This window comes from Mus caroli, chromosome 1, assembly GCF_900094665.2.
Source record: "Mus caroli chromosome 1, CAROLI_EIJ_v1.1, whole genome shotgun sequence".
NCBI lineage: Eukaryota > Metazoa > Chordata > Mammalia > Rodentia > Muridae > Mus > Mus caroli.
In genome coordinates, this window is record NC_034570.1 from 124,038,924 (window position 1) to 124,057,089 (window position 18,166).

The 18,166-nt window shown below is 43.8% G+C and overlaps 1 protein-coding gene across 5 annotated transcripts in view; it reads left to right on the plus strand.

Annotated features, from left to right (window-relative positions):
- Positions 1-17,806, plus strand: part of Dstyk (dual serine/threonine and tyrosine protein kinase) — a 50,585-nt gene extending 32,779 nt beyond the window's left edge. For 4 of the 5 annotated variants that reach the window (XM_029476596.1, XM_029476598.1, XM_029476602.1 and 1 more), the window contains 11 exons: positions 222-885; positions 3,988-4,220; positions 4,977-5,060; positions 6,119-6,295; positions 6,745-6,874; positions 7,210-7,366; positions 7,751-7,883; positions 9,195-9,308; positions 10,744-10,858; positions 13,726-13,860; positions 14,159-17,573. In XM_029476596.1, coding sequence (XP_029332456.1) covers positions 222-885; positions 3,988-4,220; positions 4,977-5,060; positions 6,119-6,295; positions 6,745-6,874; positions 7,210-7,366; positions 7,751-7,883; positions 9,195-9,308; positions 10,744-10,858; positions 13,726-13,860; positions 14,159-14,346 — 2,130 coding nt within the window. In that variant the 3' untranslated portion in view covers positions 14,347-17,573. Of the gene's footprint in view, positions 1-221; positions 886-3,987; positions 4,221-4,976; positions 5,061-6,118; positions 6,296-6,744; positions 6,875-7,209; positions 7,367-7,750; positions 7,884-9,194; positions 9,309-10,743; positions 10,859-13,725; positions 13,861-14,158 lie in introns of all 5 variants that reach the window. The other variant, XM_021162901.2, reaches the window with a different exon arrangement.
- The last annotated feature ends 360 nt before the right edge of the window (positions 17,807-18,166 follow it).

Here is an 18,166-nt window from a genome sequence, read left to right on the forward strand (position 1 = left end):
CCTTTCTACTGATTTTTTGATATCTAGATGAATGCTTGCCTTTGTATGTCACAGAAGTGAGTGTTAGGAACCAAGGAAGGAGGGGGACAAGTGACTGGGGTACACTAAAGCCCAGTTGCTCCTTTATGCATCTGTATTTTGGTCTCAGTGTAGGTGAGACTTAAGGAAGGCAAAGATGGGTTCTGTCCGTGAAGTGCTGATCTGACCCCTTCTCCTTCTAGGAAGTGGACATTGTGGTGGCACCGTGCCCCAGCCACCGGCCCTCAGTAGATGTTCTGAGTGACTTGGCAAATGATTTCTTGCCTGTGATAACCTATGCACTTCACAAGGATGAGCTCTCTGAGCAGGGTGAGCAAGAGCTTCGGGAAGTTAGACAGTATTTCTCCTTCCCCATGTTCTTTTTCAAAGTACCCAAGCTGGAGATAATCAGCTCTTCCAGCGGGAGAGCAGAGAGTGAAAGATCACCACTGTATGGACAGCTAGTGGACCTGGGCTATCTGAGCAGCAGTCACAGGAACTGTGTGCCCTCTGACCAGGACTGTAAAGCTCAGAGCATGTTGGTGGAGCAAAGTGAGAAGCTGAAACAACTGAGTACATTTTCTCACCAGCTGCTACAGAACCGCCTAGTGGATGCAGCCAAGGCCCTGAATGTGGTGCACAGCCACTGCCTTGACATCTTTATTAACCAGGCTTTTGACATGCAGCGGGACCTGCAGATTACTCCCAAACGCCTAGAATATACTAGAAAAAAGGAGAATGAATTGTATGAATCGTTGATGAATATTGCCAACCGAAAGCAAGAGGAAATGAAGGATATGATTGTTGAGACACTTAACACCATGAAAGAGGAACTTCTGGATGACGCTGCCAACATGGAGTTTAAAGGTAGGTGCTAGCGAGCCTCTGGAGTGCTGGGACTCCAGGACTCTCTGTTCTTCGGGCTAGAAGTTGAATGCACTGATTCTTCAGGTCCAGCAGGAGGGCACCTTTAGTCACTTAGATGAGATGGCCTCTTTCACTTTCATAGATCTTAAGATTCACTTTCCTTCCTTCCCGGGCCATTAGCTTAGCTTTTGGTAAATTTATCCTATAGCTGTCCACTCTCTACTGCCTGCCTGTATCCCTGCATTCCTGAGAAGAGCTTTGTACTTTTTTACCTTGGCTTTGTCAGCACAGACCAGGGTGCCTCACTGTGTTGCTTTTTTGTCCCATGGTCTTATTTTTATCTTCAGGCTGTTCCTGCAGGAAAATGTCCCAAAGCATGATTAGCTTTCCTGGCAGTCCCATTCTTCACAAATGACTACTAACACAACCGGGGAATGCCATTAGTCAGGGCTTTTGGTGTCTGAAGTTTCGATGCTGCTGGCTTTTATGCTAACGACTGTTTGAATCTCCATGCACGAGGTCTACCTTACAGTAACTAAAATGACACTTCAGACTTTTAATCACGAACACATGTCCACATCATCTCGGGGTGCTCAAAACCATGGCAGACCACTTTAGACTTTGTCAGTGCTGTGTTTCACTACACGGAGTCGCTTATTTTTATTGTTTAGATGAGGAGTGAAAGGCTTCAAAGGACAAGCGGTTTACCCAAGGTCCCACAGCTAGTAAGGAGTAGAGGCAGGATATGAACTGAGATAGTCTAATTCTTGAGTGCATATATGAAAATATATATAATACACATATTATATACATATGTGTGTCACACACACACACTCAAGAATTAGTAGATACACTATGTAGACCAGGCTGGTCTCAAACTCAGAAAGATCAACCTGCCTTGGCTTCCTAAGTACTGGGATTAAAGGAATGTGCCACCACACCCAACCCTTGAGCCCATATTTTATAGTTCAGTATTTACTGCTTAAACCAGCTGTTCTCAACATGTGGGTCACAACCCTTTTGTGTGACCTAAGACAATCAGAAATAACAGATACTTACATTGCAATTCATAAAAGTAGGAAAATTACAGATATGAAGTAGCAATAAAATAAATTAATGGTTGAGGGTCACCACAACATGAGAAACTGTATTTAAGGGTCATAGCATTAGGAAGGTTGAGAACCTCTGTTCTTAGTTACTGTGCCTCAGCACATCCTTTATTGTCTTCTCTCTTGAATTTTCTTGTTTAACTAGTTGCCAAGAACCCATGAGTCCTCTGCAATTTTATATTTACTCATGCTTTTGTTTTCTATACATTTCTTGAGACAGGATTTCATTGTCTAACCCAGACTGCCTTTGAACTTACAGTTTGCTTGTCTCATCCTCTTTGAGTGTTGGGATATAAGCATTCAAACCACTCCTGGCTCTAGTCTGACTTCTCTAGTCTGTCTAAAGTATTTTGATCTAATCAATCTACCTGACTTGTTTCTTTTCAGTCTCGACTTCATCTTTATTGGCGTCTTGTTCCTATAACTAGTATAACCAGTTCATCTCTCACTTTCTTTTAGTGTCGTGTTCTGAAATGCCAGAGTTGGAGAATATGAACCTGGAGTTGTTCATCATTTTATATTCTGCAGCAAAAACCCCAAAGACTCTCCTCTGTCTCCCTCTCTCCTCCTCCTTCCCTCTCTTCTCTCCTGTCTTAGTAAAAATGAATGAAAACAGATCTTTAGTGGCTGAGGAAAGCTCATTACTAGGAAGTTCTAGGAAGTCCTCTAACTAACATGTCACTGAGCACCCTGAGCATCTGTGCTGGCATCTTACCCGAATGATGACAGGCAGGCTCAGGTAGACAGTGTAATGTTGGTAGGCATACCAAGTTTAGTGCCTTTGATGCAATGTTTGGCTTAAATAGATAATGGAGTAACTGGAGCAAGCAGATCAAATGTCTGACTGCTGCCTGCACTGCAGGTTTGTGGATCTACACACTTAGATAGCTACATAATAGGTGCAACTTAATATCTGATTCTTGTCTTGTTCTGAGTCCTTTGGGGGTACCTTTGAAGCAATAATTGATTTAAAAGAGAGCTCGCACATAATCTGGTAGAACCATATTTCTATTACCATTTGTCTTTGTAAATAAAGGTCATGCATGTATGCTGGGTAACATACTTTAGAAATATCTATGCTTTAATCTAGGTGTGGTGGCATATGCCTGTATTCCCAGCTCTCAGGAGACAGAGGCAGAAGAATCGTAAGTTTGAGGTCAGCCTGGGCTATGTAGGGAGTTACATGTCAAAACTTTTTATTTTTATTTTTTATTGAGCTTAGGGCTTATGCATGCTAGGCAAGCACCCTACCACTGAGCTGCATCCCCCCAGAAGGTAAAATCATATATATATTTGCAAATGTCCATTTAAATATGTCTCCTAATGGATACACCTTGCATCCCTTTCAGCCTATTGTTGTTACAAATGACTGAACTGGTCTGAGATTTTTTACGTCAGAGTTCTAGAAAAAGAGTTTCCAGAGGCATAGCTATTCAGAGGGTGTACATAAGTTATAATTGTTGGTTGGCTTAATATGCCAGCAGTGTGAAATTTAATGAAGATCCCAAATTTAGAACTAGTGAGGTTTGTAGCTTGCTGTATTGCTTCCTGACTGCACATCTTCTCTCCCAGTGCCCACTTTGTCTTATCCCCAAGGAGGTTTCCTGAGGTATAGACTAGATCCATTAATATCCACCTATAAAGGTATTGTAAAGATGGTGTTACACTACTATATAATGCTTGCTATTGTGCCTTTCGAATAGTTCCCATTAAGGGAATGGTGTTCTCCCTCCTCCTGTAACTGACCTAAGAAGATAAAAAGAGCAACAGACTTGTTTTAGATATAATTGCTCATTTTCAGGATCTTATTTAACTTAAGTAGCTGAACATTGCCTGGCCCTTGGTCATCCTAAGATTCAGAATTTGACAGCCAACCATATCTTTTCATAGCCACCATCACAGGAGGTGGCTGGTGATAACTTGGGAGGTGCCCTTATTTAGCATGTCTGCCCCATTCTTTCACAGCTAACTAGCATAGTCTCTGCCTCTGTAGATGTCATTGTCCCTGAGAATGGAGAAACAATCGGGACCAGGGAGATCAAATCCTGCATCCGCCAGATCCAGGAGCTCATCATCTCCAGGCTCAATCAGGCCGTGGCCAACAAGCTGATCAGCTCAGTGGACTACCTGCGGGAAAGCTTTGTTGGAACCCTGGAGCGGTGTCTGCAGAGCCTTGAAAAATCACAGGATGTCTCAGTTCATATTACCAGCAACTATCTCAAACAGGTGTGAAAAGAATGGTTGCTAAGACACTGTATCACAGGTAATATCTGGGACAATTCACAGACAAGCCCAACCTCAAAGTAGCCAAGGATTTCCCTTTGAGACAGTCTAGTTAAAACTTCATTTTGTTTTCCTACTACATGGCTATTGCCTGGGGGACGTGCTAATGAGCTGTAAACTCACAGATGATAAAAAGGAATAGAAAGTAAAAGAACATATGTAGTCACAAAATGGGGGCGATGAATTTGGGTTGATTTTGTGTGATATATATATATATGTGTGTGTGTGTGTGCACGCGCGCATGCACATGCATTTATATACATATATATCAATCATAAACACATATATAAAATAAATATGGAATACGTTTGGGAATATTTGGACTGCTTTGTAATTCTTTGTTTGGGCAGGCAGAAGGAAGGAGTGGGGCACATGGTAGCCAAGACTGGGCTAGCCTTGAACTTGCTGTTGTTTTGTTTAGGGCTGGACTTGAACTAATTCTCCTGCTTCCACCTCTGAAGTGATGGAATTACTGACATGTGCTGTGTCTGGCTAGATTGTGGTTCTTCGTTTTTTGTTTTTTGAGACAAGATTTCACTCTATGGATCTGGCTGGCTGGCTGGGAACTTGCTATATAGAACAGGCTGGCCTTAGCCTGCAGTGATTAAAGATGTACACTGCCACACCCAACGTGGACTTGTTCTTGAAGTTGTCCAGAGATGGCTGTCTGCATGTGCTCCTTCATGTGTTCTCTTCCAGATCTTAAATGCCGCTTACCATGTTGAAGTCACTTTCCACTCGGGGTCCTCAGTTACACGGATGCTTTGGGAACAAATCAAGCAGGTGAGTGTTCCCCAGAGGAGTCCTATCAGTCCATGGTTGGCTCAGTTACATATTGGAGTAGACTCTCCAATAGAACAGACTCTTCAAAGATGCTGTTAAAGTAGGGTGGCCATTATTCTGATTTGTCTCTCTGAGAGAATTCTGTTATACACCTAGTCTTACTTAATTACTACCAATGTTCCTTTAACGCTTTAAAAAGCTGTACATTTATGTAACACTTGATGAAGCCACAAAATTCTACATCATTAGGTTTCTTCATCTGTCTTTTATTCAGCCTAAATGTTTCCTCAAAACTAGGTATTAGTTGGGCGTGGTGGTGCACGCCTTTAATCCTGGCACTTGGGAGGCAGAGGCAGACAGATTTCTGAGTTCGAGGCCAGCCTGGTCTGCAAAGTGAGTTCCAGGACAGCCAGGGCTACACAGAGAAACCCTGTCTCGAAAAAACAAAACAAAACAAAACCAAAAAAACAAAACAAAACAAAACAAAAACTAGGTATTGTTGGGGCTGGGGATGTAGCTTGGTGACAGATGGTTTGCCTCACATATGCAACACCACAGGTTTGATTCCCCAGTACCACAAGAACGAACAAGTAAACAAACAACAAAAATCCAGACAGAGTCGATGATGGTGGTGCAGCCTTTAATCCCACCATTGAAGAGGCAGTGGCAGGCAGATCTCTGTGAATTCAAGGCCAGCCTGGTCTACATAGAAAGTTCCAGGACAGCCAGGGCTATGTAGAGAGAGATCCTGTCTGAAACAAAAAAGCAAACACACAAAAAACTACACATTGCTGTTAGGGGCCAAGAGTGTGGGTCCTGTCCTGTCCCTGTCCCTGAACAGAATACGCTGAGGGCTGCGAGCATTTAGTCAGGCTTGCTGTTCTTTGGAGCCTACCTCTGGCTGAACTCTGGGTTTCAGGTAGGCAGTGTTCCAGTTGAGGTTGGATTTCCTAGGCTGCTCCTGGTGAGAGAGAATGCAGAGCAGGAAGGGCATTGTTGGAGCTGCCTGGGAGTGCCTTCTCCTTCCTTCAATGATCTCACTGTCCTCATCTCGGCAGATCATCCAGCGTATCACATGGGTGAACCCACCCACCATCACTCTAGAGTGGAAGAGGAAGGTGGCCCAGGAAGCCATCGACAGCCTCAGTGCCTCCAAGTTGGCCAAGAGCATTTGCAGCCAGTTTCGTACGCGGCTCAATAGTTCTCATGAGGCGTTTGCAGCCTCCTTGAGGCAGGTGCGTATGTAGGAGAGAAGCAAAGCTGGAACAGTCAGAAAAGAGCCTCCTCAAGAGAGAAATAGTGCACTCTCTGCTATCCTTATAGTTTCCAAAAATCAGTCCAGTTAATTTGTCCATATAGCTGAGTGAGAAAGGAGCATGGAGGAGTACACACTTTCTATATGTTTATACAGTAGTTTAAGAATGAATGAAAGAGGAGTGACTTCCTAACTCTGTTCAGTTATGTGCCCCACGTGTGTGTAAGGAAGGGGGGAGAGAATGAACATATGCCAGGCATCTAAGAGGAACATGACTGTCGACGACTCACTGCCATTGTCCTACACATGTCTCATACTCAGTTCTCACAGTTGTCAGCATGAGAGAGAGATTATTTCTAGGTACAGGTGGGGAAGCTGAGGTGAGGGGCTTGAAAAGTCTTACATTGTCTTTTTCTGTTTCCCTCCTAGCTGGAAGCTGGCCATTCTGGCCGTCTGGAGAAAACTGAAGATCTGTGGCTAAAGGTTCGAAAAGATCACGCCCCCCGTCTGGCCCGCCTTTCGCTAGAGAGTCGGTCTTTACAGGATGTCTTGCTTCACCGTGAGTTCTTGCTTCTTTCCAAGTAGATTGGAAGTTGAAGGTCCTCTGGCATTTTTATGCCTGGCCTCCAAGAACCCCAGAGTTTAGGCTCCGGCCTCCTTGCAAAGCTGCCTCAGCACTTAGTGCTGATTTTGAATTCCTGTTTGGTTCTGCTGCTTATGTAATGTGAACAACACGATCAAAGTTAAGTCATCCAACTTGGTTAGAATACACTGAATTTCTTTCTATTGCATGACTGCATGATTACAACTTCTGGCCTCTAGGCAGGACTGCATCTAAGAATCTAAAGAGAATGCTTGTTAAGTCTCTATCCCACCTGTCTTTATATCTTATAGGTAAACCTAAATTAGGACAGGAACTAGGCCGGGGCCAATATGGTGTGGTATACCTGTGTGACAACTGGGGGGGACACTTCCCTTGTGCCCTCAAATCAGTTGTTCCTCCAGATGAAAAGCACTGGAACGATCTGGCATTGGAGTTTCACTACATGAGGTAGGCCTTGGTTTCCTTAATCTCTCTGGGGAATACCCAAAGAAGCTAAAAGGCTGGGATAAGTTTCCTACCACAAGCTGCAGCATCGATCCCTCTACACACAGATTGCAAAGTGTTCTACCTACCTAGTGATCTGGCCCAGACATGCTCTTTCCTTAGTCTTTTCCCATCACAATTCTCAAATTTTCATGCTGTTTTCTTTCTTAGTCACAGGACTGTCAGTATTGATAGTCTTGTGGAGTGGACTTAGTGGAGAAGCAGTTCTCCTTTCCCTCTATCTGGAGTTGGACTATGTGTGGACCTGAGAGTCTTTCTTTTTACATCCTGGTATCTCATGCAGAGTTAGAGCCCAAGTGTAGTTGCCAAAACCTCTTTTTCTCATAGGTCTCTGCCAAAGCATGAGCGGCTGGTCGATCTCCATGGCTCAGTCATTGACTACAACTATGGTGGCGGCTCCAGCGTTGCTGTACTGCTTATCATGGAGCGGCTACACCGGGACCTCTACACAGGGCTGAAGGTGACTGAGGCAGTCAGGGACAAGGGCCAGCTGGAGCCAGGCTCAACCCTTCCTTCCTGAACTTCATCCTTTCCTGTTTATTCAGAACTTCTCACTTTCATAGACATTGGAGTAATGTGGCTTTACTGCATTATGTATATGTATATATAATATATATATATATACATTACATGTATATACTATATAGTACTATACATATCTTTATAATAAATCTGGAGAGATTCCATACCCACATAAATGTACACACACCATCCATAACACAACATGCACAACATTTAAAAATTTAAAAGGAATTCAGATGGAGTTAGTTGTAGATACTGAGAGGCTCTGCATTCTAAGTATTCTAACACAAGTTCCAGTAAGATTTAAAGTGAAATCACTTATATGGGACCAAAGATATAGCTTAGTGATAAGAGAACTTGCTTGGCATGTGTGGTCTTGAGTTCAAACCCCATATCACCAGAAACAGAGACACACAGAGAGAGACATGCAGTAGGGGCAGGCACAAAGTCATTTATTAGATCTTTGTTATGTTGTCTTAACTTTTAAAAATAAATTGGGGTGTGCCACTGAAGAATTTTGTTTGAGGAAAGGTGAAACTCTCAGTTGACTATTCAGTTTAAACTGTCATCTTAACAAAAAAAAAAACCATCACCATTAGTGACTTCTCTTGTCTGTCCCCTGCCTTGGAACTCAGTAGGAGAAGAGAGAGGCTGACCTTGAGTGTCTGGCCTCCCCTGTATGAGCTTACATGGAGACTTTCAGAAGTAAGGTAGAGAAAACTTAGAAATGTTTCTAGGAGTCACAAGAATTAGTGACATGAAAAAGAGACCCCAAGTAGTTCCCTCTTTATCTCAGGAACGCCTGAGGTTTTTCTGTAAGTGGGCTAGAGAATCCCATTTGAGTTTTTGGAAGAAATTAATAGGACATTTTTCAGAATCGGAAAGACCCTTAAGTAATCAGAGTGACTTTGGAATTGGAACCCATAAACACAAACCTGGGCTAACCAAGCCTATAGAAGCAGTGGAAGCAAATCTCTCTCAGGGCTGTGCCCGAGTTGCTCTGATGATGGGAGTGAGACGCTGTTAGTACTCAGACCTCTTCTGCTTGGATTCTGGTCCTGCTGACCACTGCAGCCAGCCAAAGGCTTCCTTCTGCTTTGCGTCCTGTGCAGCAACTTCTTCCCTGTACCTCCCACTCGCTGTTCTCCCCTTTGTTGCCACCATAAGTCATTTAGTTCTCACAATTGGAAGTCTCTGCTGGGTTGAGGAGTTATGCTCTTGTGACATCCAGGCTCTTTTGTCTTTCCAGGCTGGGCTGACCCTGGAGACACGTTTGCAAATAGCCCTGGATGTGGTGGAGGGAATCCGCTTTCTGCACAGCCAGGGGCTTGTTCATCGGGATATCAAACTGAAAAATGTGCTGGTAAGATAGAGCTATATTTAGAGAGGACTTCCTGCTCTCTGGAGGGTTTGTGTAAAAAGCTTTGATTCTAGGAATATTAAATGGAAAGTAGGAGAGTTAGCACCATGGTGAGTGGACAGAGCCCTGGACTTAAGGACCAATCTCAACAGACGTCCTTGTGTCAAAACCTTTCCCCTCCACTGTTGAGAAATTCTGACTTCACAGAAAGGTTAAGAGTGGCATGCTGGAGACCCAGGCACCCTTGTATCCTATACCCCTGCAAAGGTGCCCACTCAGTCATGTTTTCTATTTATTTTCCTGCATCATATGAAGGTAAAATATGTTAGCAAGTTTCTCCTAAGAAGAGTCTCCTACATAATTAGAATGCCATTACCACACTCAAGTCTAACGTTGATACAGTAATGTTATCAACATATATTCTGTTATTGTCTGTTATATCCAGTTGTTCCAATATGATCTGTTTGCTATTTTGCTGTTGTTGTTTTTCTTATCTAGGATATAACCCAAGGATTCTACAGTATGTTTTCTTATCATGCTATTTCTGCCTTCTTTAATATTGAATAATCTTTGCCCTTTTGTTGGTTTTCTGTTATTGGTATTTTTGAGGAGTCCAGGATTCTTACTATTTAGTGCTTTATCAGAGATGCTAGATGAGAGCTGGTGTGCATAAGTGCACCTTACAAGGTCACATCACATAAATCATAAAGAATTGTTTGTCAGAGTCCTCTTAAAAACATCTTTTAGGGTCGGTGACATGGCTCAACTGTGGGGACATAACAGGCTATGGTACCTGTTATTACATAGTGGAAGGAGAGAACAGACTCCTACAAATTGTCCTCTGACCTACACACACACACACACACACACACAAATAAACAAAATGTAATAATTTAGGAAAAAATACCTTCTAGTGTCACATGGTAACACCCATGAAGTTGCAGTTTGGGGGAGAGAAAGATAACCTGGATATTGTAGATAGAAAGATAACAGACTATCAGGAACAGAAAGGGGCACATTTATTCTCTATGATCGATTTTTGCTTGTTTGTTTTTATATCATTGTTGTTCTTTCTACTGTATTAGGGTAGAGCCAAGGTCTTATATGTTGGCCAGGTCTCCCACACCTAACCCTTTATTAGAGCTTTAAGAATTAAAAGAATTGCTTTGGCTGCTGAAGAGGGAAATCAGGTGCCAGCATGTTTTCCTCATTTTACAGACCTTCATTACTCGATCTTCCAAGACTATAGTGATCCCAGTATATGTCAGGGATATAAAGAGGAAAGAAACAACCCCTGCCATCAGGTTATTGACAGTATTGGGGAAGAGGACAATGACAGGAGAGAGTATGGGATGGTGAGGTTTGAGGCAGGACTTTCTAAGGACTGCTTTGAGGCTGGGTGTGCAGACAAAAGGTGACTCTGACCTGTTTTTGGCAGCTGGACAAACAAAACCGTGCCAAGATCACCGACTTAGGATTCTGTAAACCAGAAGCTATGATGTCAGGCAGCATTGTGGGGACACCAATTCATATGGCCCCTGAACTTTTCACAGGTAAGGCTAGAGGGCAAAGAGTAGGTTTGGCAGACTCCAGTAGTCTGCTATGGAGTGCTTCCTTCTGGGTAAGTAGTGAGTGCACGTTAAGTCTGACAATGAAGAAACCAGAACAGAGGGAGAGTAAAGAGGGACAGAAGAAAGGAAGGAAAGTGTGGATGGAGTGGGGGTTAGCACATGCTCTGGTCTCTGGGTCATTAGCACTCTACCTGCCATACTTAGCACTTATTAATCACAAAGTATTGGCTGAATGACTTCTAAATGATGGAACTTGTCATTAAAGAACTTACCAACATGGAGGTATATGGAGAGGTAAGATAATCTGGAAGTGCTATAAGGCAGCACTAAATGATAAATTACAGGAGTTATGTACTATTGATGCAGTGTGAAAGAACAGAGTAAGGTTGAAATGCTGAACAGGTTTATGGTAGAAGTGAGATTTGGGGTAATACTTGAGTCTTGTATGGAAAGATTGGTAGTGGAAAGGGAACTCTGGTTTAAATGTACACTCTGGAGTAGGCAGGAGGGTTTGTTTCTGGTGATCCTGTCTTAATTGTAGCTGGTCTTTGCTACTTTGTGGGTTCTCCCTTATCCCACTCCTTATCCCCCTGGTTTCACCCCCTATCACTAGGTAAGAGTTAAAGGAGGAGAGAGGAGGGAAGGAGGGATAGAGGGAGGGAGGGAGAGGGAGAGAGAGAGAGAGAGAGAGAGAGAGAGAGAGAGAGAAAGAGATATTCCTGGATCATGACTAACAACCACCAACCCTGCCTCTCAGGGGCCCTAGCATTTATATACCCTCTATAAAGTCCCCAGGATTTCAAATATTACATAATTGTTGAACCTACCTGCAGCTGGCAAAACCACGCCTCTGCTAGAGCACAAAGCAAATCATAGCCAGCTGCTTCCAATTGTCCAAAGCAGCCCCATAGCCATAACCTGGGATTAAAGTGAAAGAACTTTTTTATTTTGGTTTTTTTCGAGACAGGGTTTCTCTGTGTAGCCCTGGCTGGAACTCACTCTGTAGACCAGGCTGGCCTGGAACTCAGAAATCCGCCTGCCTCAGCCTCCTGAGTGCTGGGATTAAAGGCATGCACCACCACGCCCGGCACACATTCTTAAAATATTTGTGTTTTTCCCAGAAAAAAAAAAATTCTTGGGCTAGAGAGATGGCTCAGAGGTTAAGAGCATTTGTTGCTCTTCCAGAGGTCCTGAGTTCAAATCCCAGCAACCACATGATGGCTCATAACCATCTTTAATGCAAGTGTACATGCAGAGAGAGCATTCATATGCAAAATAAATAAATCTTTCTTTAAAAAAAAAAAAGCTCAAAATTCCAGAATTCTCATTATACTTAATTTTTACAGCAATCCTTGATTGTGTTGTTATATATTTAGTGTCAGATTAGTAGATAAAATTGGGGCCAGATTGATGAACTAACCGACCCCCAAAACACTGAAGTAGAAGGCAGTGCATCTGTGATTTGGATCTAGGCCTTCCTTTCTCTAGTCCAACCGTGTGTCGTGAGAACAGAAATATCTGAAGGTTGAAGAAGGGGAAATACTAAGGGAAATTGCAAAACAGCAAATAGTGAAAGATAGGGCCAGAGAAATCTAGAGATTGAAAACCTTGTGGAGGATTAGGGTTCTTTGCAAGTGAGGAGGTGCCGAGCTTTTAAACAGGGGAGGGTGGCAAGGTACATATGCCTGGACCAGCTTTGCAGCCACTGGTGCAGCCACTGGGGATATGAGGGAGAAGAATCAGTGAGGTGGCTAGTTAAGTGAAGGTGTGCACACAGCTGAAATAAACAGGGCTACAGATTTGAGGCAAACAGGGACAATGGGAAAGCTTTTTTCTTTTACTGCCTTGATGTAGGTGATGAATAGAGAAGAATAGCTGGCATGGAAGACTGAAACTGAGCCATAGTGGAGGGGAAAGTGATGGCCAAGAAAGGTGGGAGGAAGCCACAGGCCAGTCCTAGTGTTGACATGAGGAAAAATTTGCAATGCATTTCAATTGCTGTGCCTTTTTAAGATTTATTTATGTGTATGAATATTTTACCTGCATGTATGTGTGTGCATGGTGCCCAAGGTCAAAAGAGGTCACTGAATCCCCTGCAACTGGAGTTGCAAGTATCTGTGAGCCATGTGGATGCTGGGAACCAAATCTTGGTCCTCTGTAAGAGCTCCAGGTGCTCTAAACCACTGAGCCATCTCTCCAGCCTGTGAATTCCACTCATTTCATAGAAGTTGTCACCGGGCTCTTCATTGTTCAATAAGCAGAAGGACTAGCTGTTGTCCAATCCTCATTAGAGCCAGATAGGAGAGCTGTTCTTTTCCTAAGTTTACTTTATTCTGCTGGCTTATTTAAATTCCTCTTACTGTTGTCTACCCTATTGCTGTGGTACCCCTGCTAAGTCTGCTACCCACCAACTCTAGACTCTTCTCTGCCTTTATGATCTTTGTATGAGAGATGGGATCTTCCTGTGTATCCTAGACTTGCCTTAAACTATACTTCTGCCTCAGTCTTTTGAGTGCTGGGATTACAGGTGTCCACCACCACACCTGCCAGTCTTTATAATTTTTATTTTCTGAGTCCCACCCATAGTTCTCTAATATGGCCCCTTATAGAACTGATCTTGCAGACTGTCCCAATAAAACAAATGGCCTGATTTTCCTTCTGTTTTGACAAATTTTTGTCTTGGTTGTCTTAGCATCTAGCTTTCCATATTATAAAATGGGCACTACAGGTGTGCCCTGCCTTCCAGGCAAGTTGTGAAGAACAGTAGATATTAAAAGCTTTTCAAAATTGTGTAAGGATCCATAGAAGCAAGATGGTGGCTCACTGTTGCTCATCTGTCTCTACTGTAGGAAAGTATGATAACTCTGTGGATGTCTATGCTTTTGGGATCCTTTTTTGGTATATCTGCTCCGGCTCTATCAAGCTCCCTGAGGCATTTGAGAGGTGTGCTAGCAAAGACCATCTCTGGAATAATGTGCGCAGAGGTAAGACTCACCAAACCACTTGGCTTGAACTCTCTGAGAGCAGACAGCCTGGATACCACAACAGGGCACCCTCATCTTCTGGCCACTTCACAGCATGGCCACATCAGACAGACCATCATATAATGCTGAAGGGACATCATATAATGCTGAAGGGACACTATAAACCAGACCTTTGCTAACTGGCTGCATTATACCAGTTTCCACCATTCCTGTTGCATTACAGCTGAGGTGTCTGCTGTGGAATCCCAAACCCTTTGCTCTCCCAGACTAGCTTCACTTCCTTGCTCTTTTTCTCTAGGGACCCGTCCAGAGCGTCTTCCTGTGTTTGATGAGGAGTGCTGGCAGTTGATGGAGGCGTGTTGGGATGGTGACCCCTCGAAGAGGCCCCTCTTGGGCATCGTGCAGCCTATGCTCCGAAGCATTATGGATCGGCTCTGCAAGTGCAGCTCTGAACGACCAAGCAGAGGACTAGACGATTCTACTTGAAGACAAAACCCTTTCTCTTCCACTCTGTTCCTTCCTTCCCTCTCAGCTTTTGGCCATGGGGAGAATTTGTCATTTGTTCATTAAGGAGGCTCCCAAGGGAACTAGTGCTTGGTGGCAACTCGAAGCCTTCCTGGGTAGGGATGGCTCCTGGGCAGTGAAGAAGTCAGTGGCTGTTTAGTGTTCACACTACTTTACACTGCCTCTTTGGCAAAAGACTGTCTCAGATGTTTAAAAGCTGAAGAATGTGATGTTCTGGCCTCAGAACTGAAAAGGAGACAACTGTTACCACTGTCTGCTCGCTGTGTGTCTCTAAAACAAGACAGGCCTGCAGTGCAGGGCATCAGTCCAGCGGTAGAGACCACTTAGAAACATGACCTTAGTTCCAGATTGTATGGTCATAAAGGCAAAAACCAAACCAACCTAGCCAGATAGACCTGTGGTTGTCTGGTTCTTGTTCTTTATAGCCAGGATCTCAGGTTGTTACAGTCAAAGACCCAGGAGGCAGTTACACATGAAGCTGTCTGTCCTCACAACCCAGTGTGTTTACATTTCCAGGGCCAGGGAGCCCTGGTTTCTGTGGGGCAGAGCTAACCCAGAACAGAATCTGTTTGATTCTTGTGTCTTTGCCCACCCTCTACCCTTCTTTTTCCTCAAAAAAGAAAGGAGGGAATAAACCAGATAACATGGTACTTGGGCTTGAGCATCTAGTCAGAAATAGGCTATAATTTTGTTGTTTTTAATGGGATGTAGCCCAGGCTAGCCTTAAGTCCATCCATATGCTACCATGCATAGCTTCTAACTATATAACTCACTCCTTTCTTCTTCTGTGCTAGGGATCAATCCTACTGCTCAGATATTGCTGGTAAGCACTCTCCCATGGGCTATGCTCCAGCTCCATATAGCTTTCCAAGTTCACTTTGAACACTCTGCACCATGAACTCTGATAATTGTGCAGTTGAGCATGGTGGTCTAACACTCACAGCTCTTCAGAAACGCCAGGTAATACTTTCTACATGCAAACTGTAATGGACAAGTGATGGGCCATTGTCTTTGGGTTCCTTGGCTCTGGTTCATTTTGGCAGAATGCTTAGTCTAGCTTTTAGAGTTTTAACACCTACTCAACTATACTCAGTTACTCTACTCTGAGGGTTAACATGTTGCCCTCTGGAGACAGTAGGATGTACAGGAAGCCAAGGAGTCAAGAGGGAAGAAATGAGTCGTCTCAGCTAGTTAGGTCTGTGGTGTATGAAACCTGAGGTCTTGTGTAGTTAGAAGACTGCTGACCCTTGTTCTTGAGTCTTGCTGTACTACAGAGGCGGTAGCTCCAGAATGAAACTATACTCCTAACATTCTTTGGACCACGTAGCCCATACTCAGACTCATCAGTGGGAGGTTAGATGTTTGTTTCCTCATTCAGAATCTCTTTTTCGTCTCCTGTCAGATTACAGGTTCCTTCTTTTAATTTTAAAAAGCCAGTTTCCATCATTTTCTGCTCAGTGGGAGGAGCAGAGAGATTAATGCCATAGGGAAAGGAGGAGGAGTTGTATAGTTCATTCATTAGAGTAGCCAAGCAAGGCCCAGGATAGCCCTGAGAGGATCCGGGCAAACCAAAGGCCACGTTGGGGGTATTTGGTGTTGGTATTTCAATGCTCAGCGGGCTGAGTATGTGAACACGTATGTCTAATTTGTGTGTGTTGTACTTCATAACATTGTAAGCTATTTTTTGATTATGTGGTTTTTGGCATCTACTATTATTTCAGCGATAAAATGCCACAAAATGTACTGTATTGTATATCACTTAGGAAGACGCTAGGAGGTCAGAGAAGTGTCGTGGCACTTGGGTAGTACAGGGCTTGACAGGGCCAAAGTTTTGAAGATTTACCTCTGGGCTGAGTGAGGAAGAAGGGTGGCGTGAAGACTGCCATCCTGCAAAACAGTTGCCACAGCTCCAGCCCAGCACTCACACCCGCTGCTTCTCGGGAGCTCAAAGTCTGGCCTCAGAATGGAGTGACAGGCCTTTCTGCAGAGCAATCAGAAAAAATGCCAGCCGAGTCTGAGCCCTGCAAGGCTCATCTGTGCCCAAGAGCTGTATCTGAGGCCCAGATGACTGGCTTCTTGACTGAGCAATCTTTCAATGTTCTCAGAAAGAGGACTATCCTAGTTGTTGCCAGACCAAAGAGAGTTACTTCTGACTCTGTCAAGTTTAAGGGACAGGGCTAGGCAGCCATGTTAACACTAATGCTCAAGAAAACAAAGGAAAGGCTGCATTGCTGTTACAGCCAGAGCAGGAGAATGGAAAACTGAACACCTGGCAGCTCCCAGATGCTTTTCTGTATTTTTGCTTGAGCTGTCAAACAGGTTGGAGCACTCAGGGTAGAATGTGCTTATCCTGCACATGGCCTTGGGTTCAGTGTCTAGAACCAAAAAAAAAAAGCCACAAAGGTCAAAGAGGTTGGAATGTTTTTTTCCTGACAGCAGTGGCCTGGGGTAGTAAGGCTGCATAGTGACAACTGCACTAAATGACACTTTATTATTGTCTTATTTAGCACTGAGAAGCCCAGGGGATAGGTGAGTACAGTCACTTAGTAAACTGAGGCACCCTTTGGTCTTGTTCTAGAGAGATGCCCTGTTTGATCTAGCTTACTGGGAGACCTGCCAAGCCCATGTTCTGCCAGGATGGAGTAACAGCCTTGGTAAAGTGGTTCCCAAAGAGGGAGCTGCTTTAAGTGTTCAGGACTAGCATTTTGTATTTGTTGGGTCAAACAGTCCACATATTCCTTAAAAGAAAATGAGGATTTCGTTTTCTAAATATTGGGGTGTGAGATAATATTAGAGTGTACCAGGAAGGGGTGGCCTTAAACAACACCTGTACTGCAAACTCCCCTAGAAGTTTCAGGTAGTACTGTTGTTCTTAAGAGTTTTATTTTTAACTTCATGTGCTTTATTAGCATCTAGTGTGATTGTCATGGTGGTGAAGAATGTATACCTGACATCATCGGACAGACCAAGTAGCCTGGAGAGTTGACAAGAAGATTGTCTGGATGGCCTGCTGGGTTTTGTTCTTTGGGTTTTTTGGGGGTGGGGTGGGGTGGGGAAGGAGTTGGCTTTTTTTTTTTTGTCTTTATGTAATGTTTTTGTTTTAAAGGACTAATGTTTATTACAGTGTTATATAAAAGTGTAACATATTAAGTGTATAGAATAAAGTGCAATAACAAAAATTTACTCGACACCAATTTTAGCCTCTGTACCCTCCTTTCTTGTGCAATGTGGTTCTTTCCATGGCATTGTTACAGTGGGACCATTTTGTTTGTTTGTTTGTTTGTTTTGTTTTTGAGAGTTGCAGCCTTAGCTTTTGTCTTAGTATAACCTGAATGGCTGCACTAGGTTTTGTGGCGTCTCCTGGAAGCTGTTAGGATATGGATACCAGGTGTGCTGCATAATAAAAACCACGTTCATGTTCCAGGGTTGCCTGTTTGGCTTCCCCTTTCCCTCCTTTCCCTTCACAAGCTCACAGGATGCTCTCAAGCCCTGCTTCCCTCCAGGGAAGATAGAAGATGTTGGGAGACTGCTGAAATACTCCAACTCCCTTCAGCCTCATCTACTGCAACATCCTTTTCTCTCTTGACCGGGTTTCATACCTGGTCTGCAGCTTTCCTAGGTAGATATCCCATGACCCTGGCATCTCCAGTATCCTGGGGTCTCCAACAATCCAGGTTTCACTTTCACAGCTTCACAAATGGTCTCTCTGGGCCTCCATGCCTGGCTGCAGTGGCTTTCCTTAATTGTGGAGGGAGATTCCACAGCCCTCTCTCGTGTCTTT